This window comes from Leuciscus leuciscus (assembly GCF_965113295.1).
Source record: "Leuciscus leuciscus genome assembly, chromosome: 13".
Classification (NCBI taxonomy): Eukaryota; Metazoa; Chordata; class Actinopteri; order Cypriniformes; family Leuciscidae; genus Leuciscus; species Leuciscus leuciscus.
The window spans coordinates 30,566,455-30,594,190 of NC_138737.1; the positions used below are offsets into that span (position 1 = coordinate 30,566,455).

General features: G+C 37.2%; 1 protein-coding gene across 2 annotated transcripts; it reads right to left on the reverse strand.

Annotated features, from left to right (window-relative positions):
* Nucleotides 1–404: 404 nt before the first annotated feature.
* mfn2 (mitofusin 2) lies at nt 405–27,732 on the reverse strand. Of its 2 annotated transcripts, none has more exons than XM_082187638.1 (18): nt 27,344–27,732; nt 24,136–24,314; nt 20,498–20,633; nt 18,947–19,109; nt 12,609–12,733; nt 12,169–12,277; nt 11,759–11,866; nt 11,343–11,496; nt 10,555–10,622; nt 10,346–10,467; nt 8,317–8,443; nt 7,657–7,761; nt 7,233–7,335; nt 6,926–7,146; nt 5,928–6,083; nt 5,019–5,215; nt 4,043–4,177; nt 405–1,809 (listed from the first exon to the last, which is right to left on the reverse strand). In XM_082187638.1, exons 2-18 carry the CDS (start codon nt 24,308–24,310, stop codon nt 1,740–1,742), a joined length of 2,274 nt encoding a protein of 757 aa, XP_082043764.1. In that variant the 5' UTR covers nt 24,311–24,314; nt 27,344–27,732; the 3' UTR covers nt 405–1,739. The 2 variants fall into 2 exon arrangements, with proteins under 2 accessions (XP_082043764.1, XP_082043765.1); XM_082187639.1 differs by lacking the exon at nt 27,344–27,732 and adding an exon at nt 26,298–27,034.
* Between the last annotated feature and the right edge of the window lie 4 nt (nt 27,733–27,736).

The window sequence follows — 27,736 nt, forward strand, 5'->3', positions numbered from 1 at the left end:
TACCGTGTACATTGATTGATGTGGACTATTTTAATCGCCTTTAAAGATGTATTCATTCCCATATTTATATATATATATATATATATATATACTGTATATATATATATATGTATATATATATATATATATATATATATATATATATATATATGTGTAATTATAATTTTTTTAATTCTCTAATATTTGTAAGTTTTCCAGGATTGTGGAAACCCTGACTGTTAATGGGCATATTAGCCATTCAGTAGAATCAAAATTGAAAAACTGTTGGGTGTGTGTGTAAATAAATAGGTTATTATAAATGACTATGAACTGCAAAAAAACGTTCCCCAATTTAACATTTTTATTGGCCATTAAAAGAACAGCCACTCATGTTTCTTTAAGCATCGTTTTAGAAAGAAAATTCTGGCTATCGTTCATTTTTCAAGTGTCACTTTATTATTTCCTCTAACAGTAATAGTGAATGACAATAAATTACAACGGTCTGCATGCTCATCTATACATTAATACATAAGCTCAGCGTACCATTCTCTTTCTAATCAACCTGCTGGAAATAAAGACAAAAAGCAGCAAAATATAAAGTGCACATCACAAGAGCTCTCCAGATCACATTCTTTAACACTTGGCACACATCATAAAACAGGTTACCATACATAAGTGAGCGACTAACATGTTAGTAATGGATCACACACATTGACAGTCTGATCTCGCAGATTAGATTCAAGATGTGGACGTCAGAGGTGGAATAAATGTATGATGAATTTGTAATTCTATGCTTAGCTTAACTGGTGTCCAGGCTATAAAGCTAGTTTTTCTGTCCAATTCATAAATACCATTTTATACTAATATTCATTTATCCCATATTGCTAGTAAATGATCTGAACAAACAAATGATTTGCAGTTATGAGGGGAAAAGATCGAAGAGGCACCAAAATATTGCTGATTTCATTAAATCACATTTCTCACACAAAAAAATACTTTAAAAAAAAAGGAAATACTATTTATACCTTTTTTTGCAGGCAGAGTTGTCTAGAAAATGGGCATATATTCAAAACAATTAATTTTTTGAAAATGTTGCCAAAAGTGCCAGATCAAGACATTTAGAACAGGGTGACAAAAATATAACTTACAATTTATGTGTAATTCAGGATGACACTGACAGTACTCAGCTTTCATTTTCACTGAATTCCAAGTGAGATCAACCTCCTAACAGCATCCCGGTGACAATCTACACACTATCAAAGACTCAGATCTCAGGCCGAGTGGAATGGAGACACTGCATTACGCTTGCTTAACGTTACATGTGTCAAACCTAGTAGAGTTGTGGTGACGAATTCCACGTTAAGTTCATGGCCTTACAACACACTGTCAGACTAAATACAAGGCACGCGAGAGACCGTTTAAAATGGACGTCTCACTTTTTGCAACTTCTTGTGGCATGCTAATAAAATCTGTATGGGAATCTATATAACACAATCTACAAAGAGATCAACCACTTTACACGACCTCATGTCAAGAATAAATAATTAACCCTGTATTAAATACAAAAGAAATAGTTTGTACAAAAACAAAAGGGAGCTCTCTTCAAAGTGGCGCATGTCACTACTCTCAAAGGCAAAAAACTAACAAACAAACATGAAATGACCAATATTTGGTATGCTCAAATAAATGGTTGAAAGCATGTCTTAGTGTTAGAGATTAAAAGTGCAGCAGTGGGAGATGAGCTGCTGTCGGTTCACTCTCTATCGACCTTGATGAAGGTACTGCTGGGTAAACATGTTTAGTTCACTGTCCAACCAGCCAGCTTTATTCCTGTAGAACAAATCACACGTTAAGAAAAGTCAAATGAACAAACATGAACAATTGAAATGATTTTAATGTGCTTTATTTTTGCTAATTATTTCTGTTTAGTTGGAATGGTTCCTCGATGCATTTCAAACGTTTGGGGTTGATATAAGTAACTCTCACCAAAATGCAACCTAGGATCTTTTTGTTAATCTACCAGAGGCAAACTTTCGTGTAAAAGCATAACTAGAATGGAAACGCCACTTTTAAAGTTTGACTGTATTTTCGGTTTAGGTTAAAATGCCTTGTGAATGGGAGTTCATGTGGCACTTCTATGATAGCATCAAAAATCGCTATTTTTAAAACACTAATAAGGCTCGACACAACATGAAACTTTGCTCTCAGTATCACCAGGGGCTCTACACATGAACTCCAGCATTGAGAACATGGTTTGTGTACACAGAGTTTACTAAAAAGAAAGATTTTGAACAACTCACTGTCTCTGTGTCCGCCAGCATTTTGATAGTCAAAAATAGTCGATCTCCGAATGCAACGTAACAGGGAGGAGAGTAAAGATGGAAAGCTCCTAAAGCTTAGTTCCATATAAATTCACGGATAATTTGTTGTTTTGTCATTAGTGAAAATCAATATTGACCTTGTATTTGAAAAAGGATGCTCATATAAGAAGCAATACTAAAATTCAGAGTCAGTTCATTCACATTCGGAAATCGACTGTTTTTGTCTGACAAAATGCCGGGGGCCGGAAACAACAACAGCTTCAGTGAGTTGTTCAAAATATTTCTTTTTAGTAAACTCTGTGTACACAAACAATGTTCTCCATGCTGGAGTTCATGTGTAGAGCCCCTGGTGATACTGAGAGCAAAGTTTCATGTTGTGTTGTGTCGAGCCTTCTTAGTGTTTTAAAAATAGCGATTTTGATGCTATCATAGTAGTGCCAGTGCCACACACACTCCCTCCCATTCACAAGGCATTTGAACCTAAAACGAAAATACGGACAAACTTAAAAGTGGCGTTTCCATTCTAATTATGCTTTTACACGAAGTTCGCCTCGAGTAGATTAACAAAAAGACCCTAGGTTGCATTTTGGCAAGAGTTAGGCTGCGTCTCATTTCTCTGTCTTACCCCTTACTCTTACCCCTTCCCCTCGGTTTTGCGCGTTCATGTGAGGGGAAGTGGTGTCCCAATTCTCATTCTGATTAAGGGCTAGGGCCAAGGCGTAGGGCTACATAGCCCTTGAAACGAAGTCTGCGGAGGACCACACTTGAAAGAGAGGGGTAGGAATTTCTCAGAAGTGAGTCGCACAAATGTATGTATTTTCAGCAGTTTAATGACACTCGTGTTTTATGATACCTTTAATAAAACGTTCAAGCGGTTTTAATTGTAATGTTTTTGTTTTGAATCACTAGTTAACCGCTAGCTAGCAGCTATGCGCTATTTGCCGTTTGCTTATGTTTTTCTTATGGTGTCGCCGGCGCCGCCGTTAAATACAATGAAACAATGTCTTTGACTGATGGCACACAAGCGTGCAAAGATAAAGAGAGACCAGGCAATCGATATCACAACCCGAGATGACGGCATCTTCGTTTGTTTATGTCAACGCGTATCGCCTCTGTTGACGTAGCAGCCAGCTAGCGGAAAGGGAAGATGACGCAAACGGTAATCGAGTGGTGTCTCATTTCTTAGAGAAACGTTCTTCCCCCTACCCCCCTTCACTCGGTATCGAAGGGCAAGGGGAAGACGCAGACAAAGGGGTAGGGGAAGGGGAAGGGGTAAGACAGAGAAATGAGATTGGCCCTTACCCTTCAACTACTATGTACTAACATAAAAAAAAAATGGTAACACTTTATAATAAGTATACAGTAATAAAGTACTTACAAATCATTAACATATTAGTTTATAGTTAATTCATAGTTAATATGTTTTAGACTCTACACTGTTAATCTATTAATAGGCTATATACAAATAGTGAGTTATTCATTCATTGTCACTGTAATTAACACAATTCGTATGGTTTAATTAGCTTCAAAACATGCAGTGCATAGTTATATAATTTATTCCTATGATGACAAAGCTGTTTTTTTTTTTTTTATGCTATCGACCACAAACTTTTGAACTGTAGTGGATATGTTGTCTCAGTATAATAAAATCCATTCCTGAACAAGACTACAAATAAACTAAGTCCACTGCTGCTAAACATCAAACCCATTACAGTTAATGAACATGTCCCACAGACTCTCACCTGAGCAGTTTAGCTTTACTCTGCAGGGAGTCCAGCTGTTGGATCTTGCTGTTCAGATCCCGGATTTCATCCTCCAGCTGCTGTCTGGTCACGTCCACCTGCTGACACAGCTGAGAGAAGGTGCTGGCCAGCTCCCTGTGTCAAACAACGGTTGGTTTTGTAATAAAGCAGGTTGGATTCAACAACGTTTAAAAAACGCATTTCACAACTTCAGAAAGCAAATCTCTTTAAAAAAATAAGTACTTCATAAATTGTTCATATATTAATTTTCTCCACCAGAGGGCAGTAGTGAAGAAGTGTTCAAGTGCCAGTGCTTGTAGAATTCTCTGAATAACACAACATTTGCACTAACATCACGGTTCAGATGAACTCTAGTTCTATCAGACAACCTACACTCAGAATTATACTGGACTAAAAGGCTTCGTTTGATTTGAAAAAGACTTTCACACAGACTGTAAGACATCTATTTTACAATCTTACATGATGGGATTTCTTTGTTTGATGGATATACACTACTATTCTAAACTCTAAACTATTCTAAGGTCAGTATTTCTTTTCTGGAAGAAATTAATGATTTTATTCAACATCACAGCAAGATTAATTAAATTGATCAAAAGTGACAGTAAAGACTTCAATTAAATGCTTGATCATTCTTTTCATGTGTTTTCACATGTGTGTGTGTATATATATATATATATATATATATATATATATATTATATATATAACAGTTATTTTCCAATGTGTTTACTGTATTTTTGATCACATAAATTTTTCATTACTGAGCATAATAGGCCTCTTTCATAAATAAAAAAAATCTTACTGACCCCAAATTTTATAATATTCCAATTTTAGTGTAATTAATAAAAATAAAAATAAATATCGTTGATTTGACCACTTCTGGTACATAATTTATACAGATTTAACAGATTTGACACGACACTGCTTTGCTACAGCAGAGGTAGATTGAGACTTACTGCTGAACCTGATGGCTGCAGTTGGACCCCGTGTAGCTGACGATGAGCTGTAGTTTCTCGCTGGCGTAGTCCACAAACTGTCTTTTAAACGCTCTCTCTTTGGCCCTAGTGGTCCATGTGAGTCTCTCATACACGTACAGCAGTCCATAGAGACCCACAGACAGAGCAATGAGCCTCCAGCCCACTGCTTTCCAGACCTGAGACAGAGAAAGACAATCACACGTCCATTTCAGCAAATACTACAACAATTATAATGACTTTAGTTATTAGACAAGCAGATGACATGAGGGTGAGGAAATAATGACAAAATATCCATTTGCAGGTTAACTATACAAAACAGTTCAAAAGATTTAAGTCCCTTATGCTCACCACAGCTGCATTTACTGAATCACACATTCAATAAAAACAGGAATACTGTGAAATATTATTACAATCTAAAATAAATCTTTTCTATTTGAATATATTTTAAAATGTAATTTATTCCTGTGATGCAAAGCTGAATTTTCAGCATCATTACTCCAGTCTTCAGTGTCACATGATCCTTCTAATATGCTAATTTGCTACTGGAAACTGTCTTAACAGTGTAAACTGCTATTTTCCCCCAGGTTCTCGGGCATGTGATCAGCTAAAGACAAAAAAGTAGGAAAAACCCCAACCCACCAAATAATTATTAATTATTACAAGTCAGTATCTGACTTCTTCTGGAAAAAGTGGTATCGGCACATCCCTAATAAATTACATTTCTAAATACATTAAAATAGAAAACAGTTATTTTAAATTGTACTTACATTTCACAATTATTACCGTTTTTACTGTATTTTTGATCAAATAATGCAGCCTTGGTGGCAGTGTATATATTGTAGGAACACATGCATTTTGGTGTGTTTGAGATATTTGGTACGTTCTTACCACTCCTCCAACAACTATAATGCCCATTGATGTCCGAGAGGTGAGTGATGCCAATCCTGTTACCATAGAAACCATAAGCTCTTCCTGGGTCATGGATCCTTGAGGGAAAGGAGGCATACTGGTGCTGACCGGAGTGATGGCCAGGGGTCTGGGAACCTGTCAACACAGCACACATCTCTACCAATTAGAATCAAAGCTTTATCAATTAGAATCAAAGTTTCAGAGTGAATAAGCAGTGCAGTTTCATCTACTACAGATACTCAAGCATGTGACACTTGTGGTGTTTTCAGTGTCTATCATCTCACTATATGAGGGGATGAGCACATGAACTTTATCTCAAAAGCTGCTCTGAGAGTTCACAGTATTTCACCATTTCGTTTGATAAAAAAAAAAAAAACTATCATCATAACTAGGGGTGTGATGAGACCCTTATCTCACAAGAACTAGAGACGAGATTTTTGCACGATATTTGATAGAAATCCTCAATGACATTCATGACTGGAAAAATAGTCTTCAGGTGCATTTTGAAATGTTTTAACTAATAATCTTCTAATGAATGTCATTTCAGTTCTACTTTATGAGTATGAATTATCAAATGCATTGAAAGACAATATACAATCACAAACTCAACTGACTGGCTTTTCTCCTGTATGATTTCACATGAGTCACTTCAGACCTTACTGTACATTTATGAGCTTCCAGAACTTCTGATTGAGGCCCTGTGTGATGACCTAATTAAACACCTTTCCACAAATTGAACATAAAAATAAAAACAGTATAAATAACAAAAATAAACAGTTTTCTCTTATCAGATGCTTAGACTCTGACGAATCCTCCGCCATCGTCACGTGATCAGTTAACTGTGATTCCTACTAATAAAAGGGCCCTATGAAATTTGGGATTTAAAAAAATATATATACATTTCATAGCGTGCCAAGGATGCTTTAGATGGAAAAATCTGAAAATTATTACAAAAGGACCAAAATGAACATTGTTACCTGGTCATTGTAGCCCATGAGGGCACGGCGTGTGTTTTTGGGACCCAGGAAGCGGTTGACCAGCATGGTCCATCCCAGGGAGAAGTGAAAGCTGATGTCTTCCTGGAAGTCACTGCAGAGTTTGTCACAGTTGAGGTCGTAGCTGAGGGCGAAGCACTGCCTGGGCACAATCTTATCCACCTGCTCTCGAATGCCGATGGGCAGCAGAGGCTTCAGACCCTCTGGAACGATCACAAGCGTCTCGTTAACCTGCTGCTGTTACTGGTATGGGCTGTTTGAAAGCTCACTGAATGAGAGAGATACTGACCTATCATTTCAGTCTGTGTGGTTTGCAGCGCTGAAGTTATCGCACTGGAGCATCTCTCTGACATATTCCTGCCAAGACCTTCCTCTATGTGCCTGTGGAGCTCCTAAAATCAATAATTCCAGCAAAACATGACAACAAATTTGAGCTACCAAAGACAACACATTAACTACAAAATGTATACATTTTAAAAATCCTTAGATTAATCACTATTAACTGATTTTATCTGTATACATCCCTATGTGAAACTGAAAGTAAACAAGGACAACAGATGAGCTCAAATGACATTTTGGGGAAGCTGGGGGATTTCCATGCGGAGAGTTACATGTTGACACTAAACATTAATCAACAGTAGATAAAGCAGCATACAAATAAAGAGAAGACAAGGGTGGACAACTGGAGGAGGCCCAATTCAAGTCCAACTCACATTCTTGTACACTTTGAGCACCACTTGTGAAGGATGAAAGTCCATGTGGTAGTCATCCACTAGTACAGCCAGTCTCCGGATCTCCTCTGCCATAGCATTAGATACCTACACATCCAGATGAGCAGGTTCAAAGGTGTAAACAACCTTTCTTGCAAACGTGCAAATGCAAGTTTTACTATGCTTGCAACTTAAATTGTAAACAAAAATACATTTCTATTAACAACTATACTTCCAATATAGTAAATTCATCACATTATTACCCCATCACTACAGTATATTAGACTGGATTTGTATGATGTGCCAAAAAAAGTCTGACATTACATGTATACATTTACATGAAGTTTAAATGTTTTATTTCAGCCAAACTAAAACAAAAATTAGTCCTTTAAAAATGTCATGGAACCGATTTAGTCCAACTGAAATGGCTGATTTTTTAAATCTGATATTTGCAACGCCCAAAGTACATTTTGTTTTTAATGCGTACAGTAGGGTATGTGTACATTGCACTAATGCACGGTAAGTGCATACTGTACACACAGCCCAATCATTCTAACTTTGTATACTCTGTTTGCTCAGGTCTGAAAACAGAGACACATTAGACTTTAGCTAACATTTCTGAAAAAGACAGAAAAAACAAGCGAGCCATAAATGGAGCATCACCTGTTTCTCGACCTCCTCTGTGATCTTTTTGATTTTGCTCTTGCAGTCCAGCGTGAGCAGATCCAGCTGTTTATCGATGAACTCCAGCCTGTCCTCCCTCTCCTCCTTCATCTCTAAACAATGAATCCTGAACAAAACACAAAAAAAATCATTATACTAATTCATTTCAGTCTATGCATAGTCAACTATCATTCATATATAACAAACTAAATTATTTTTAATAATACTGATCTAAGACTGTTAGCTTGATTCCTGATCACTGTATCCTTACCAAGTGTGATGGCAAGTGAACACGCAACTCTACATTTTATTTTATTTTCCACATTGAATAGCCCTGTACAGACTGAAAACTCAGTGGATTAAAATATATGGATATAAAAATAATTATTTTTTATTTTTTATTGATTATTTACATTTTTTATCATGCCATTCGCTTCTTCATGTCATATTAATTTAACTAAATGGTTACAAATACACCTAGGTGATAATAAAAAAAAAATTTTTTTTGTATTAGAGGACTATTTCAACCATTGTTGCTAATAGTCCAAATAATAATAATAAAAATATTAAGATATTTCCACATTGTTTTGGCACAAATGAACAAGAGAAAGAATGGTTTATGACGATATACATTAACGCTGTTTTAAAAAATAAATTGATAATTTTATAAAAAATTACAGTTAATACACTTGTGTTACAAAAGATTAATATTTTATAATGTTCTGCCTATCAAAGAATCCCCAAAAAGACTCTTTACCGTTTTTTCCACACTTCATTAAGCAGCACAAGCATTTTCAACTGTGATGATAAAAAGAACCAAATCAGCATATTAAAATGAATTCTGAAAGATCATGTGACACTCAAGACTGGCGTAATGGCTGCTGAAAATTGAGGATTTAATTTAATAAAAATTTTATTTTTAAATTAAAATATTTTTAAATAGTAATATTTCACACAATATTACCGTATTTGACTGTATTTTCATCAAACAAATGCAACCTTTGTGAACATAAGAATCTTCTTTCCACAACTGAAAAAAATCTTTCCAATCCAAAACTTTTGAACAGTAGTATTTATAATGAAAATATTTAATTTATTTGTATTCACAAATATATCAATATATCGTCAAAAACATCTATTCATCTACAAATATCAGTTTTGTTTGATTCAACCCATTCATTCTGTTTATTTAAAAAAATATACAGTTATATAGTTCAATTGCGAGACGAGGAAGAACCACAACACCAGTCTAAATGTGATGTCTTTAAGAAATTTAAAGGCCAAGTAAAAAGCTCATAAAAATCACTGCAAAATTTACATTTATATCACCAGATAAAAAGCAAATAAGTAGTGATATTAGGGATGTGCACGAGTACTCAAGTACTGGGACGTGACAGCGACAATTGATCAAGAAAATGATGATCGCTGTGACTTTAAAACATATTTCTTTCTTTTTTTCTGATTGGTTATTGCAGCATTATGGGCAGTACCTGAGGTCTGATTGGTTAGCGTTAGGACAGCATGCCGTGCATTTGCGTCCTTTTGTGCAGATACAAGTTGTAATGTTACGTTTATGTTGTGTATCAAGGATATTTGATTAATCTCATTTAGGATGTGTCATAGAACAGGCTTCAGATTACTGTTGTTCATTCACTCTTCAGCTTCACCTTTCTTTTTCGAAAATATTGATAATCTAGCAGTGTTATTTTTCTAGTCATATTTTGATAGGGATGTAATATTTGTATTTACATGAACATTAACATAACGGTTTTAATTAAAATATTTAGCCATTATCGCCATGACGGACACGCCACACCCCTATCTATCAGTACTCGAAATTAAAAAAATTATAAAAATACCCATCCCTACTGGATATCATCACTAATGTCAAAATCTGACTCTACTATTTATATCACTTCCTCAGATTGTAACAGCACAATCAGGCACTAAGCTAATGTCAATGTCACCAGTGGGTCAGTGTTTAGTGTGATGGATTACTGCTAAGAAAAGCAGGCGCCTTCGCGCTCACCTCTGCTCTTGAGCTGCAATGTGCACAGAGTCCATGATCAGACGCAGAGCTTCAGAAATCTGCTTGGCTCTCATTGTGTGCTGCTCAAACTTAGTCTTCACTGCTGACTGGGAGATGCACTCCTGTAAGCATACACGTATATATGACAGTCAGACAAACACACAGACACATTTAAACCAATCACACTCCCGAAACCCAACAACACTCACCTCAAAACGTCTTTCAAAGTTCTGAAACTCAAACATTCTCGCTTGAAAACCTTCAGCCAGAGCACCACCTGAAAATCCAACAAGAATGGCTTTACAGGGGTCATGTCATGGAAAAGAGGACTTTTCTTTCTCTTTCAAAATAAGAGTTTGATGCTTAAATGTACATCTACAATAAAGTTTACAATGTTCACATGATCACATTAAAGAATATTTGACTCAACAATTGTAATGCAGTTTTCCCCAAAATGGGGGTTTGCAAAACCCTGGGCGTTCAATGATGATAATTATTAATTATTAATTACATCAAATGAAACATTCAAATAAATGGGGCTGCACAATTAATCGAAATAAAACTGAAATCACAAAATAGCTTAAAACGACTATCGAATCTAATGCTGAGATTTATTAAGACTTTAAGTTTTGAAGACATAAATATTAGCATTATAACTATCAAAGTGTCAAATAAAATTTTTATTATAATATTATCTATTGAGTTAAAACTAATAATAAAAATTTATATTTAATTGTATTGGATTCCTTAAACACCAGTGTGAATGTATTGAGACTATATCACAACTAAAGAGGTTCGAGTTCTATTTAATGTCCATTTACATCATATCGCAGTTCAAATCGCAATACTGTATAGTGTTTTGTTGTGCAGCCCTATATATAAAGAATTTTAAAATAAAAACATTAAAAATAAAATCTTTACACAAAAAAACCCTTTATATTATAAATACTTAACGTCTAAAAGGTTTAGTTGATGAAAAAGTTTGTAACAAATCTACCTGCTTCAGGCATTCCCTGGGCTTTCTGGACACGTGCCTGAAGAACTTCTTTAGCAGAGACGAAGAAGATCCGATCACTGGCCTGAGCGCGATCCACCACCCGCAGCTCATCCACTAAAAAACTAGAGCAGCGGTCCATGTGCTGCCGTCTCACCTGACGAACACACAACTTTCTTAATAAGAGTGCAAAAACACCATGTATCATTCACCCTTGGTTTCAAAAAGGCTACTAGAAGGTCCAATTTGTTTGCTTGATTTAATGTGCAAAACAGACACAAAAAACGTAAAGCTTTGTCCTTTATTTAAAAAAAATTAAATAATCATGCTTACAGTATTAGGTTTAAATATCAGGGATGCTAACGGTTTAAAACATCTCAGGGTTAATAGACTAAGAGAATGTGTCATGCAAGTCACACCTCTTCCATGTACTCAGGCTCGCTGGCTGAGGCGTCCCAGCGGTTGTTCAGGATGAAGATATTGGGACTGGAGAGACGCTCGTTCACTTTGTGAAAGAATGATTTTTCCTTTAAGAGGACAGAGGGGAGACATATTTGAATAAGCTGACACTTTAAAACAGACAATCCACTTTAAAATTACTTGACAACCTCACAAAGACTCGAGAAAAATAGAAGTTAATCATGCTTGACAAGTCATATTTTGCATTGCAATAAAGATTTATACACAAATTTTAACCACACATGAAATCAGTGTGAATACTACTGCACTTTATCTGTGTCCATAATGCTGTAATATATAGAAAATATTGTGTAAAGCTTCTGCTCCCACATTTAATTAGCCTTAGAACTGAAGTTCATATTAAACTCACCGTTTGCATTAAAGTTGACTCTGAATTGGCCACCAGCACAAAAACGTCAGCATCAAGGCAGAATTTGTCAATCCAGCTGTCCAACTCTGTTGTGACATCGATGCCAGGGCTTGAAGAGGAAGATTTCATATAAGTTTCAGACAGACAGATATTACTAATGTGTCTTCTTATGCACTAAATTAGTTATATAATGCAGTAGGCTTATAATGCCATTGCATTGGTATCCTTAAACATCATATTTATATTAAAAAAAAAGGATCCAGCAAAGCAAATATAATAAATAAATACATGCAAACAAAGTTTAATATGTGCAGAAATTAATGATCTTAAAATTAAAACAGGCGATGTATTATGTTAAATGACGACATTTCTGATAATACATTATTTCCTAAAAATATGTCAGTATGTCTCAGGCCTCACAGCCAAACAGTCCGGTTTACCTGTCCACAAGTACCAGGTCATCCCGTAGCAATGCACACTTTGCTTTAGGCCACATGACACACACAAGACTGCCTGCATCCAAATCCTCATCCTGATGTAATGCATGGGCCAACTGGTTCACCGTCTGCCAACACACACACGCACACACATGTACACACATACATTAGCATTATCACAAAGTTTTAATCAGACTTTTTTTTAATGAACTGAAATTTAAGGAGTCCTGTCATGGAAAACATTATTTTACTCACTCTTTTCAAATACACATGACATACTGTGCAGAAGTCACAAGCACAGAGGTTAGCCAATCAAAACAGAGGTCCCTAGATACAAAGCGAGTGAGCAAGAGGGAGATTTGAAGAAAGACTAGAAAGAGAGATGGCTGAGAGACATTACAAAAGAGAAAAGGTCAGAGGAATATTAGTGGAAAAAAAAGGGTTATGATCAGGCAAGAGCTTTAGAAGCCGTGTTAATATTAGAAAAGCTTTCGAGCATTAGAGAGACCGAAGCAGGAAGGCCTGAAATCAGATGCTGAGGTTTTGTTGTTTCTGCTCCATGCGAGTAACATGGTTTTACTGTTTCACAGAACCAAGATATGCTGTTGTTGTAATGTTAGCTTTAGTAACAGGACAGTTCTGAGTGTCATTGTTTGTCTAGATCTGTGTGTTGCTGGCGATTAACAATGAACCCTTGCTTGCATACTCTTGTGTACTGCATGCTCATTTTTGTTCTTCCTAGTCGTTTGTTCATTATCTTCGCTTTACTTTTCGTGAAGCATTATTTAGCTTTGCTTCAGTTATGATAAATAGACACCCAATCTTGCATTGTGTGTTCATGCATTTTGGGGTCGGAGCAATGAAGGGAGGGGTGTGTTTGTTTCACTTACTGCACCTTTAAAGGGAGGCACAATTCTCTGATAATTTAGAGCCACAACATCTCAGCGCTGTGCTTTAGTGAAGCCAAGCACTGTAAAACCCCTCTTTAAAAAGTTTAGGGCCAAATTTACAAACAGCTTGCGCCAGCGCAAACCCTCTTTTGGCGTCAGGATTTACTAAAGACAATGAAAAAGAGCACCGAAAAGATGTGGACACAGTTAATTTTGCGGCTGACCTTATTGCATATGCATTCACGCTACTTTAGCCTGTTGTCTCTTCATTCATCTCATTTAAAGGAGAACTCGGCAACTCTAGCGAACTCTAGTCACTTCTTCGCTGATTTTTCCTTTTGTTGTCGCATGTTTTCCCCACGAGCTCCCCCTACAGCTGTGGGGGGCGTATATTTCACAACACGGTCGTAAAAAACTCACTTGCGGCGGCCTCCTCCCCCTCTCTACCGCTGCTCATGTGCGTTTGTTTTGATCGGAGCAAGCCAACTGTATCGTGTGGAGCTATGTCTACCGAGGTGGGTCATCTGGTAATACATCATACATGCGTGTGTGTTTATGTCGAATTGCCGTAAAGCAATTCGTGTTTCGCGCTCGTTCTCGTTCTCGCTTCTCACGAGACTTCCAATTTCTATCTTGCCGGGACGGTAGTCCCCAAGTTGCAAGGTTGGTTTTCCGCCTGGGAACGCTGGGGGGAGCGGGGAAAGTCACCAATATCACCAGAACAGGTTGTTTAACCATCCAAATGAATTCTAGACAGTTTTATTAAGTTAAAAAAGTTACCAAGTTCTCCTTTAAAGCAGAATGCACAGGTGTACCTCTGAGGTGTTGTGGAGAGTATTTTCTGGAGTCTGTTGCCGATTCTTTATTAAGGTGATAAATTTTTTGTTTTGTTTTGCATTTTACAGCATTTAAGTTAGATCTTATTTCTTATTATTTCATGTAATGATAATAATGAGATCAAATGGCTGGTTGGTTCTGTAACAATCAGTGGAAGTTACCTCACTTCCTGTCAGTGTTTGTCCATGTTACACACCTTGTTGCAAACCTGCTGATTCCGGTTTGCAAGTGAATGGAGAAGGGGGAAAAACTCCTAGGTAATAAAACAAACAAATCCGGCAAAGCTTCATCCAGCAATAAAAGCTAAACTAAAGCTTATCATAGTTTCAGCTTTGGCCGACACATGGTTTGATGCCAGGTGCATGGAACAAAACTGGGCTTTGGGTCCGGTCAATCGATAGGTGTGAGATTATCAACCTAAAAAGCTGGACAGCCAAACATCTATAGTTGCAAGTAGGAATGCGCCAATAGATGATGATATTGTATATAGACGACAGTCAGAGATATCGCCGATAGCTGATGCCTTTGACATGAAGAAAATAACTGGGTGGTTTCCTCATTGATGTATACATTTATTATTAATATTATCAGGCTAGTAAGTATTATTATCAAATTAATATTAGGGCCTACAATGAATTTGCCTCTGCACCATTTTATAACGACATCACTGCATAACCAACCAATAAATTAAGATAGTTGATATACTGTTATCAGCATATGTCGAGGTAGATTCAGCTCTCGTCATTTCTGAGAGAACTGTTGCACCGTTAATGAAGCAACGGATGCCAAAAGCTCAGTTTTTGCTTTAACTTTCTGTAGCGAATAACTGACATTAATAACAGACTCCTTCACCAGCACAACTCTCATGCAAAGTTTGCAAACTGCCTGTGTGATATCCATGGGCTCGCCTTTTGGGTGACATGCTTCCTATGCGACGTGACATTTTTCTTTATCACCAACTCCATCTTTGCTCGCAAAATGATAGACAACAAACTAAGTTAATAATTAATTAAATAAATGAGTATATACACACAAGTAAATTAATGATTCAATAAGTACACTTTTGAATCCCCCCTCCTGATAATAGTGTGTATCGCCGATCTCACAGGCTGATGATAGACCGATATGACTATGGAGCATTGCACACAACACTAGTTGCAAGCATATACCAGAGAGAAAAGGATCACAAGTAATAAAGCTACAAGACTTGGGGAACTGTATGACCTTTTGGCCAACTCTTGGGATGGAGTGCATTTGTTTATGTCATCACTGTGTGTACATGCACTCAGGCAGGACAGAAATGGCCTCTTTCAGACACTGCGAAAAGCATTAAGAGAACAACTGTGTCCCACATCCTGAAGAGTGTATACACGCACACACACAAAAGCATCTATCATCCAGATGCTATGTTCACATTGTCTGTAGGCCAACTGGACTAAATTGAGCTAGTAACCATTGTTCTGTATGTTCAGTCAGGTGAAAACAAACCCCGACCAACGCCAACAGATGCCAACGGGTAACACACTGATCTGACAAAACCCAACAAACGTGTTTGTTGGCGTTTGTCTGTGCGACGTGAATTGGTCTTTATTCTATGGTTCTGGTTCATTTATTGTTGTAGGCTGTAAGGACCTTTGCAATAAGTCAAATAAAGTGACGAAGTGATATGGAACCGTCATGCGGTCGACAGACCTGGAACTACTTCATAGCTATGCGTTTACTGGAAAATAATTGCACTCCTTAGAATGTTGTCAACCAATCAAAATCAAGCATTCAACACCATTTTCATCCCATGCGCAGATGAAGAAAAGAACGCACAGATGAAACAATATAATAAATGCAGCCATGTTATCCTACATTCAGAAGAGAGTGCCTGATGTTTGGGAACGCAATCGTGCAAGACAGTTCTGGGAGTCCAGCTGGTTAATCCAGTTATCCAGCCAGATGATCTGTTGAGGCAAAGTCACATGGATTTTGTTGCCAATCCAGGAATTTATTTGGTAAATGTGTTTCTATCATGTGCATGATTTGATTATTTTATTTTTATAGAGCTTGTTTTTTATGCACAGTTTTATATTTTATACACATCTTCACACATTCAGTGTTTTTTATGCGATATCGTAAAATTCACACAAAAATATGTGAATGGAAAATTAGCTATTGTTAGCTGCTGATATTATGCTTCATCTATTGTTGTGCAAATGTACAAGTCAACATGTTTCTTTGTTTTTCACCTATAAATTTCATTAGTCTCATCTCTACGTTTAAATGCAAGAATTAAAATAAATAAATCTTTGCCGTAAACATTCGTCTAATTGTGTCTTTCTCCTTTTCATGCACCTCTGATAAACTGGTAAGTACAGTGACATGCTCATTCCCAGCATTCTTCTACAGTGAACAATGTGCTTTTAGGTGTAGCATGCACGTTTGCTCAGCCCTGTAATATATCAATGCAGAGGAAAGGTCATGAGACGAGCCCTAAATGACAAAAACGTGCGACCTTGTGACAGCTGGCAGGAAAAGGCCCCTGACCCATGTGGGTTTAATTATAGACTGGAGCTCATGTACAGTCAGCCAAGATCTAGAGACATACATTTAGCACAACACAAGTTTTTGCCGTATAGCCCATCACAGACCACACCTGCTCATTGTTTTTTAAAGCACAATATATGAATGACAGTATCAATATTGCCATTTACATGTCTAAATGAGGTACGTACATGCATAAAAGGGAGTAATTTACAAAAAAAAGCTAGCACAACCATAACTTATATTTTTAAAAGTGACCAATATCCGATATCTGCATTACCCTATACACACGAAACAACACAAGGTAGACGCACTGACCCAGAATACTTAGGCCGAAAAGAAAGTAAAAATGGTGCCAGTTGCAATGGACACGGATGAAATTATAATACAAATTTTGCTTTCCGCACCATCTTTAAAGGTCAGCAAAACATTAGGTTGAGCCCTCATCCTCCATTGAAGAGTCATGTGATCGAGGTTTGTGTCCACCTGAGCTGACGTCATTCGCCACCATCACTTTTACAATGACGTACGACTCGCATTGACAGGAATATCCGATCTGTCCACTTACATGGCAGATGCAAATGCACATATCTGATTCATATCAGATTTATTTCCACATATTTGAATAAGGCCTGAAACCGATCTGAGAATAAAAGAATCCAAGTGCTTTTTTTCCTGCTTACACGTTCGTGGGTCATATGCGATCTGTGCCACGAGGGATGAAAACATTGGAATTAGGTCACTTGAACCATATAAATGAAAAATATCAATATTATTTACCATTTTCATTAACAGTGAAAAATGTAAACAACATTAAAGGAACAAAATTCGAACAGTTCAGTTCATAGAGTTTGATGTTAACATGTTAAATAATGCTGAGCGATCTCTATTTTTCCACATTTTTAACAAAAACTCCAGCGCTTAGTGCAACGTTGAGTGCATTCTGACCTGAACGCCTCTGATGGGCCATTGCATTGACAATGTTTCAAGAACACGTTGTAAATAGAAACCATTGCTTCACAGAGGACTCACACGTACACCCTGGAGTGTCTGAAAGTAGTTGAACTAGCCTATGCCTCTGACACGGTTATACTAGTGCGATGACAAAGGGGTGTATAACTGGCTTACTTTCGTTAGAAATCTAAGTTAAACTTTCAACATTATCGTGATATCATGACATTCCTAGATTTTATAATGTCAGCAAAATTATCACACTATTTACTAATATTTGCTTTATCATTGAGCCCTATTGGTAAGCTAACAACACTCCAAAATAAAGTAGTGTGCATACAAAAAGGGCATACTAAATATATACTTCGATATAAAACAACATTTCTCTCGCCTCATTCACCATCTTGGATTTATTTTCTCATTATCTACATTTACAAGCACCCCCAAAAAAATCCATTGGTCAGTCAAAGCCTCCATGTAAACACCTCAATGAGTCAGATGGAAAATGACAATTATACTCACGGAGTATAAAGTTTAGGGTTCATATGTACACAGAACTTTCAGAATCTGAAATTGGATTGGACTCATTCAGATTGACAAAAATGAGTGCATCAAATACATACTGAGCTTGTCGTACCACAATCTGGCACTGTCTCCTTCATAAAGGACACTTGATGCTTCCTGATTAACTTGACACTTTATGACCAGCCTATGATACCTTAAGATGCTGCCTTCATAGACAGCTCACAAGGTTTTAGAACAGATCATGTGTGTAGTGTACACTGTAGGTTTACTCAAAATAAGTATACGGTTTCGGCTTTGTCAATATCGCAACACTACATGGCCACAATTTTAGTCTCAATGTTCATGAAATCTGTAAGTACACAAGTTTAGCTCTACAGCGTGTCTTCTCACTTGTCAGACTGAAGAGATTACACACCATCATTAACACCTCCAGTGAGCAAAGCTCATTTATGGTTGCTATGGGGAGATGCACTATGTTATGCAAGAGGCCAATTTACATTCCCCATCCCCAATCTGACTGAACATGTTAGACACACCCAAAGACTCAAACAAAAGAGATCCAAAATCACTTAGGAATGGCTTTATACAATAAGAAGTAAGAGTTATTACTTTAACACTCTTTCTTTCATCCGATCCTTCGGTGAGCAGGAACGCCTCATTGCCATCGGTGCCTTCCACCCGTAAGAAGCAGTTGGTGGTGTGTCCGATTCCAGATGGCAGCACTTTGTCCCAAAGCATGGCGTTAATGACGGAGCTCTTCCCGTTACTGGTTCTGTAAATGCAAAAGGTGTGACTTAACCCAAAGTAATTCAGTTTTGACATGAATGCTTAAGCTGACAGCATTTTTGTACACGTTCCACACAATACCATGGTTACAGTTAGCATTACTATATTAAATCCATGGTGAATGTTGTTGATTTGTGGAACGAAAAGCCTTCAATGACTTGTTCGTTCATGGCACAATGTTTCTCCTGGTTTCCATGTCAGCGCTGATCTGATATCTATGGTTTATAAAAGAATTCTGCGCTGAACTTGAATGCTTCTCACAAGATCTAGCAGTGAAGTTATTAATACTGCGCCAAATTCAAACGCTTTCTCAACTGATCTCCCACCTCTGTGTAGTAACGTGTTGTGTGATCGAGAATGGATCGAGTAAACCTGTACTGAGCCACAGACTAATGTTCTGAGCTCGTGCTGTGCTGTCAAATATTGGTCTGAGCTTATAAACTGTCCGCTGATGTGTGCGTGCAGCCTGATTTTTGTGACCGCATGTACTTGTGCAACAGCGCATGCGTGAGTGCACTTGCATGGGGGGGGGGACAGCAGTGATTTCTTTTATTAATGTTACTTTCAAAGCTTTCAGTGTACTTTTACTATAAAAGGAACTTAATTAACATTTATTTAGCTCTTACAAGTAACAAATACAGTTTTTGCTTAATACTAACTGAAATGAAAACCAATTCATTTATAATTCCTGCACACGAGAGACTTGGTGTTTTTCAATACGTAGGAAAAAAAGATACGTATATCAGCACTGGCTATTGGCCAAAAATCCAATATCATGCATCCTATTACACGCTCAACTGTGCCGTGGATTGAGTGGAACATGGATAATCAAGTATACCCGATACCTTTGTGCACAGCATTTCACAGTATTCTCCATTTGAGTGGTAAATGTGGATGGTCAACAAAAGCACACTAGAAGTGTAAACTATGTCCAGTGTCTGCGCTATATCTCTCCAGAAGTTGTCACCAATAAAACAATTATTTGTACTAATTTACACTAGAGTTGCATGTATCTCTGAACTCCCTCACACAAGCGGTCATCAATGTGGACAGCTATTGTGGTTTCCAGTAGTTTTGTTTTGTTTTGTTGTTTCTTTTTCGACTGTGAAACCATAGCCCGGGGCAGTGCTGCCACCTTCTCCACAAACTAATTAGCGCAAAAAAATGTCAAGGGATATATATGCAAGCTGAGCATACAGAGTACGCACTGTAAGAAAATCTGGCTGCGCAAAATGTACTAACCAATGGCTGCACCCTGTAAGCACACACTAGCGTTCGTGTAAAAATTCAAATATACTTTGGGCTTTAGTGCTACTCTGAACACGACACAAACTTTGAGTTCATGCTGTGAGGGGCAATATATATACACTGTACCTGCCAAAGAAGACCACCTTCATGTGTCTCCGGGACAAGACTTCCCCAATCCCAGCCACTTTGGACAGGTATCCCCGCACCTCTGCCACCTGCTCCTCTGTGGTAACAGGATCCAGTTCTTCATTGCTGTAAGTTTCTGACATAGAAAAGAGACCAGTTCAGCTACACTTGATATTTTAAATACTTCACCAACATTGAGAACTTTGAAATGCCTTTACAGTCAAGAGTCATGGTTGTCAATTATAGGTATGGATTCGTGGCCCACACCAGAAGAGTCCACCCTAAAGTCTCTATGATATTCTGGAGTAGGATTCGTGAAATATTCTTAAGAATAAATTCCTCTAAACTGCCATTTTCTTCTTGTTTTCTAACCTAAGAATAAATTCCTTTAGAACTTTAAGAAGAAAACAGTTTAGAACATTCTTAAGACAAAACATTCATGAAATTTCCTGAAAAGAATGTTCTTAAAATCTTCGCAAAAAACTTCTCAAAGTTAGGATAGCCTCCAACTTGTCTTAAATCCCCAAAGGTAATTTATTGGGTTATTTCAATATTAAGCATTACAGCATAACATTATTAACATTATGCACATCCCTAGTAATAGTAATATGTATTATATTATATGTGGACAAGTATTCTGAAGTGACACCATTGATTGATAATGTTTTTGCTAGCTGAATTCGAAATTCAGAAAGAACTCTACAAAAATAGGGACCTCGTTTTTAATTTTACAATCACGACATAACTGCTCGAAAATCAGACAACGTCAAAACCCGTTATTTTCTTCTTGAGAAAAAAAGAAAATAAGAACAAATAACTTTTTGTTCTTTGTTTTTACAGAATTGGAGTTTCTAACGAATTGAACTGTAGGGCTGAGCGAATATGGGTAGAACTCTTTACTGCCCTAGTACTACAGAAATCCTTTTAAAGGTATACATGTGAATTATACGTGGCACAATGGCCTTCATCATCACAGCATGCTAATGCTTATCTAGTGCAAGGGATTCATCACTATGCAGATCGAGGACTGTTGAGACTCTCCAGGCACTGGATGGCCTCTGAGGAGACAAGAATCAATTGCACCTCAATGACACATCTGTACCATTTGCTTCACAAGTCACTTGTGCTTTCCACTACATACTATTTACCTACTAGTGTGTTCTACTTCTAACATGTAACTACTGTGTGTCATGTTTGGTCTCATCTGACAGCTTTTAAACTGAACTGAAAGGTGGTGAACTTAATATAGATATTAAAGTATCCTAATGTACAATAAGGTACTATTGCTTAAACAAGCATTAAGGAGAATATGTTAATGTTCTTCTCCCCTTCTTGATCACCACTTGATCGCCTTATCTTTTGATTTCCTGTCAGTTGGTTTTGGTGTTGGTATTCCACTCATGTTTAACAATGCTTTACTCAGGGTATAAGAAGGAAAGGTAACTGTTGATCTAGGAGAAAGGCACAGCAGTGTGTAACCTCATAATACAAGAAAGGCTTTTACGGCCTCTTCTGCACACTAGCAGTGCATTATTTGTTACAACTAAGTTTTCTATACAGCATGTTGTTCCATTCTACTGTCTAAATATTTAAACATGTAACTTAATAAATAACTTTGCCTGCTTTAAGAATATTAAGAATATTTCCTTTTATCACTGATGATGCTGAAAGCTAAAGTGATAACTAATTATAAACTATATCTAAATGTTCAGGTCAAATCTTATGTTTTCCTATCAGTTCCAAGAACGACCTTTACCTTTAAAGAATAAGAGGTTAAAGAATAACAACAACTTTAATGGAGTCAGATTAATTATATTGGTGTCAGATAAATCACTGAATTATGCACACTATCCTTCAACTGCTTTTTGTTCAGATTATTGGTTCAAAATAGCAGCGTAAGCTTCTAGCCTTACAGAACATTCTTATAATTTCTTAGAATTTATCTTGAGAAATTTCCTAACTTCTTTCTTAAGAAGATTATCGTGAATCCAGCCCCTGGTCTCTAGCTACTGCTCGGGTCCCTCCTTCAATGTGAAGTTTGTGAACCAATCAAAAATCCAGTTAAAAAAATTTAATGTCAGATCACTAAAGCCCCTTTCACACAGAGATTCCGGAAAATACACAGATTTTTATTTGTATTTGTATGTGTCCCGGGATTTGTCCCGGGATTGTTTGATTTTGGTTAATTCTCACTGCCAGTGATTTTCCGGAATCTGTGAGTGCGATCACACACATCCCGTGACGTCAGGATGTGACGTGCAACGTACGCGTCAAAAACATGTTGTGGTACAACAGCAGAAGTGTTTGCATTGCTTTGAACAACATGGCAGCTGATCAGGCATTAGATGTTGATGTTCAAACTTTGTTGTTTATGTACAACAATTTTCGTGGTTAAAATCACAACTTTTATTTCGATTATGACTTCTTTTCAACATGTTAATTCGATAAGGAATACGCTGGAAGAAAAATTGGTGGAGAGTAGGAAACAAAATGAAGCAGCGAGACGTAAAGCACAGAGATGCCATCGGATGCTAAAAGCTACAGTTCTTTGTACACGGCTTATGCAACTGGGTGTCATAACTATGACACAACCCTTACGGCATCGGTCCAGGGCTGGCTTTTGTTCACACAGGGCGCGTTCCGGGACTGATCCTGGCAATGTTAAGGTTCCCATCCCGGCATCGATCCAGGGACGTGTTTGTGTTCACACAGAAGAAACTCTAGCAATTTTACGGCAATTTCTCAGATCAACGCGCTGTGTGAAAGGAGCTTGTGAAAAACAATAGCAAACTTCTCTTCAACGAGCAGCACACAAATGTTGAAGTTAACATCTCAGAATAACAGCTAGATCTGGTTTTTAGCCCCACCGGTAAAAAAAAAATTTGTATGTGAATGCTAATTTAGAGAAGCTCAAAAATTTGTTTGCAAAATAAATAATAGGTTAGCAATTAGGCTAAATGTTACATCGCAACCATGGAAACATTTGGATTCGTGAGGAATGAGAGAGGTACATGATCCCATTGATTTGTCAGCTGATCTGGCCACACGATTTTCTATGAATTTAACAATATTCCATGAGTTATTCCATTTTGCAGGGGATTACAAACGTTTCTTCCTTTCGCTAGCTTTTAGTTACTGTATATTCGCATTCTTTATAGTGGTGAAGTAGAAAAACTCAGGACTGATACCTTTTTACTTGCACGTCCAAATCTATTGAACAATTTATGCTATCTATTTAAGCTTTGGCAATTTTGGCTAAAATATGACTGACCTCAAATAAACCTAATTTAAAATCCTCCAAAATCCTTCCAGTAAAAACCTTGGCAGACTACTGAAACAACTGCCAGGGTAGATTTGTAAGAAGTTACTTTAGGGTCATTCTTTGTAAGAAGATAACCTGAGGTGTTCATAGAAGAAAGTCTTACAGACATAATACGCTGACTAAGCCATGCTTTTCCCTGAGCCTTCAGCCGTCTCCCAGTTTGTTACGTAACCTGTCTTTTTTATCTAAGGCATGCAAGTCAGAATGAAGCCCGTTTCTCTTATCAGCTAGACATATGTACAGCATGCAACAGTGTGCTTTTGAGTTCCTGAAACAAGGAGTGGAATGAATTGCCAAGGGAAATGAAAGCAGACACCTTCCAGAAAGGCTGAGCTTTCTTTGATGTAGGCCCCCAGCTGTTCAAAGATGCCGTTGATCTTCTTCTTGGCGGTGACGAAGTGTTTGAGCGGGGAGGCGTTCACCTCAGCCATGAGTCGCTTGTCCTTCTTGCCGATCACACTGGTATTGGGTCGTGGGAAAACCAAAGACATTTCACTAGAAAAGACAGAGATAAATTAAAAATTTTTAGAAAAACTATTTAAAAGCGGCCACAGTAATGAGGTGTTCTGGGTCTTTGCTTTAAAACTGTATCTTCTGGTGGCATTAAGACATTAAACTCTTTAATAAATAAACAAACATATATAATGCTGTTCCTATTCCTTATTAGGGATGTTCCTTATTTAATGTTCACACATTCTGAACATTTTGTAAAGAGGTGAAACAAAGGGATTATACACCCACAAGACACGTTTTGCAAATGAACACATACAATACACAATACAAACACTTGGATACACTCTCTGTCACAAGCAAACACAACACTCCCTGAGAACTACTCAGAGAAAAAACATTCAGCTATGTTTTTGTCTAACTGCATTGCTCAGAGCTATTGTTTAAGTGCCATGTGTTAATGGGAAATGCTGTGTCGCCCCAATTTAGAGCAGAGTGTCAACAACACATTATGCACAAGCTGTTCTAAACATGCTTACTACAGTTTCTAGATGAGTTTGTTTGTACTTTGATCAGTGATATGTAAAAAAAATCCTATTGATAATCACCTTAAAAAATATCAGATATCAGATTATATCATCTACATGCGCACCACCCTGCCAGAGACAACACTGCAGACATTCACCGTAAACCTGTTCAATCTGGCTGCACTTTATCTTTATTCAGGAATCAGGATCATTAATCATTAAATGCTACAAATTGCATTGTTTTATTGTTTTATTTAAGAGTTAGGCCAGAGGCAACATTACTGTAATACTTCAATCTAAAAATAAAAAAGCATACAAAAAAAAAAAAGAGTTAGGTCTTCTTGTATTCCGCAAAATCTTAAGCCTTTGAGACCACATTACTTCCTCAAAACAAGCCACATTTGGCCATCAGTTGCTGAGCATAGCCTCAGCTGTACACACTATTAACATGCAGTGCTGGTAATGCCAGGGTTCTTCTGAACAACTGAGTGGTGTCGTATTAAAGAGTCTGGAGTTGGCAAATACGTGCAACATGGAGCGTTCGTGTGCTCTGGAAAGTCACCTTCAATGAACAGACATGAAGCGTCCAGCTGTTTGAACTTACAATAAGGTAACCAAACATCAGAGGTTGACTTGACCTGATCTAACTACCAGCAAACCTCCACCGCATGCCAGTAATCTGGACACTGTCTGTTGTGTGTAGAAAACAGCATTCTATTTGTACAGTCCCAAAAAATACAAGGTTGGTTCGGTTGCTTCTGAATATTAAAAACAAAATCACTATATTCCATTAAGACTGTTTACATTATATATATATATATATATATATATATATATATATATATATATATATATATACAGTACAGCAGTGTGAAAGACTTTTTTTTTTAACAGTGAAATAGTCCATGTCTCTCAAGTAATATGGGATCTGCAATGCATGTATAAAAATTAGACTATAATTAGAAAAATGTTGTTTTAAAATAGGTAAGGCATGTCATTCTAAAAGACATTGTTTGTAATATTATGCCAACTAAGTTACCCAAAAATTTTAACTGTGCAATATGCAAATGCTTGAATTAAAACTGGTCCAGCACACCTTATTAAACAAGGGCTGTTCCTTATAAATGATTGAACTATGGCAACAACAGTCTCTGCCAAAACACTAACTACTACAGACAGGGTTCGTATACTAAAGATCTATGCATGTCACACAAATATGTGGAAACACTCCCATATGCACTCCCTTATATTGTGCAATCATTCTAACAAGTGCACACTCACATTGAAATTCTCAAACGTTCAAACAATATCTATTCATTTACACAAAGTCCAAATTACTAACATAATTTGGATATACTGCTGGTAATTATGAACTGATTGAGAGATTTGTTCAGCTGAACGTGTTAAACATGTTTAGAAAACACACACATTTCACCAGGCCACAATTGCTAAAACAAGAATAAAAACATAAGTTATTACTAATATAACAGCGCAGACTTACCTGGCAGTGCGTGTAAGAGTTTATATAAAACAGTGATGATCAAATAAGCTGTATCAGCTCCCCAGCATTTGCTCTTGCAGTGACCGATCACCTACGCTGTTCGCTTTAAACCCAAATAAGAGTCTTGATAAATGTAATGATCCTTTTAGAAGCCATAACCTAAAATGATATCAGAGACACGACTTTCACGAGACCAATGTCACTGACAGCAGCGCGCGACTCCTCCACGAGACTGAAATCAGCACGGGTTAAATGTGTCTAAAGCACGTGAAATATCCCGAAACAAACATCCGCAGCACCTTCAGTGTCTTCAGTTCAGCTCTAACAGGTCCAGACAGACTGATATTCGAGTCATAGTTCCAATGAAGAGTATTTTCACGAGCTCAATGTGAAAATACAGCAGCGGTAGCTCGCGACGCCAATCCACTCCTCCACCAGACCGAGCGCCGTAACAATCACGTGATTGAATTTTACATGGATTCAGCAAGCCTGAATGTGTAAAATATAGCGGAAATATATTATCAATTATATTATAATATATATTGGTATTAGTATAGTATAATAAAATATTAAATATAGCGATTTCAAATTAAATCGCCGCCCCATTGCAGCCATCACAAACCCCTCAGTACAAAACCCCGCCTCCACAGATATGTAAGCCAATCCCACGTGAGCAATTCGGAAAGTGCAAAATGATTGACAGGGGGAACGATTCCTATTGGTTGAGAAAGGGCGGGCCGGTCCGCCTCCTCTTGACTCTTTCTTGCTGCTAATGCCATGCAGGATGAGACTGGCTGTCATTTTAGAGACGTGCATTTTTTCTGTGATATTTATCAATATTAATTATATTTCTAAAATATATATATATATATATATATATATATATATATATAGTCTCTATACGTGTCTAAAAGGTTATAATATTCCTAAGAAACTGAAGGAGACATGGTGAAATTATAAGCCTGACATGCAATACCAACAGTTGCTATATTCACTATTGTATATATTATAATCAAATGTATTACTTTCTAATCAAATATGCTTACCAGCAAAGGCGAAGTGACTATTTCTTTAGTCAACAGTCCTCAAGCATGTTGATCCAGCGATGTCCTCGTAATAATCTCACAAATCCTCTACTGGAAGTGCTTTCCCAAAGACTGCTGCTGTTGATACACTACAGACTGAACGACACTGAAACAAGATCCGTAATGAACGAAATAAATGTTCACGCACTGTTCATCAGACTATCGACCACCAAAGCAACGCTGCTAAATAACTATCTTGACAAATAAGCTGATGTATATATTTGACATCAACATGATGTGTTCTCAGCTTGACGTTAAAGATAAATATGCGTTTTAATAATGTATTCCTTCTCTATCTAACAGCTCTGCTATTACTCCGTCGCCATTAGCTTCTAACGTTGGTTAAATGTCTTA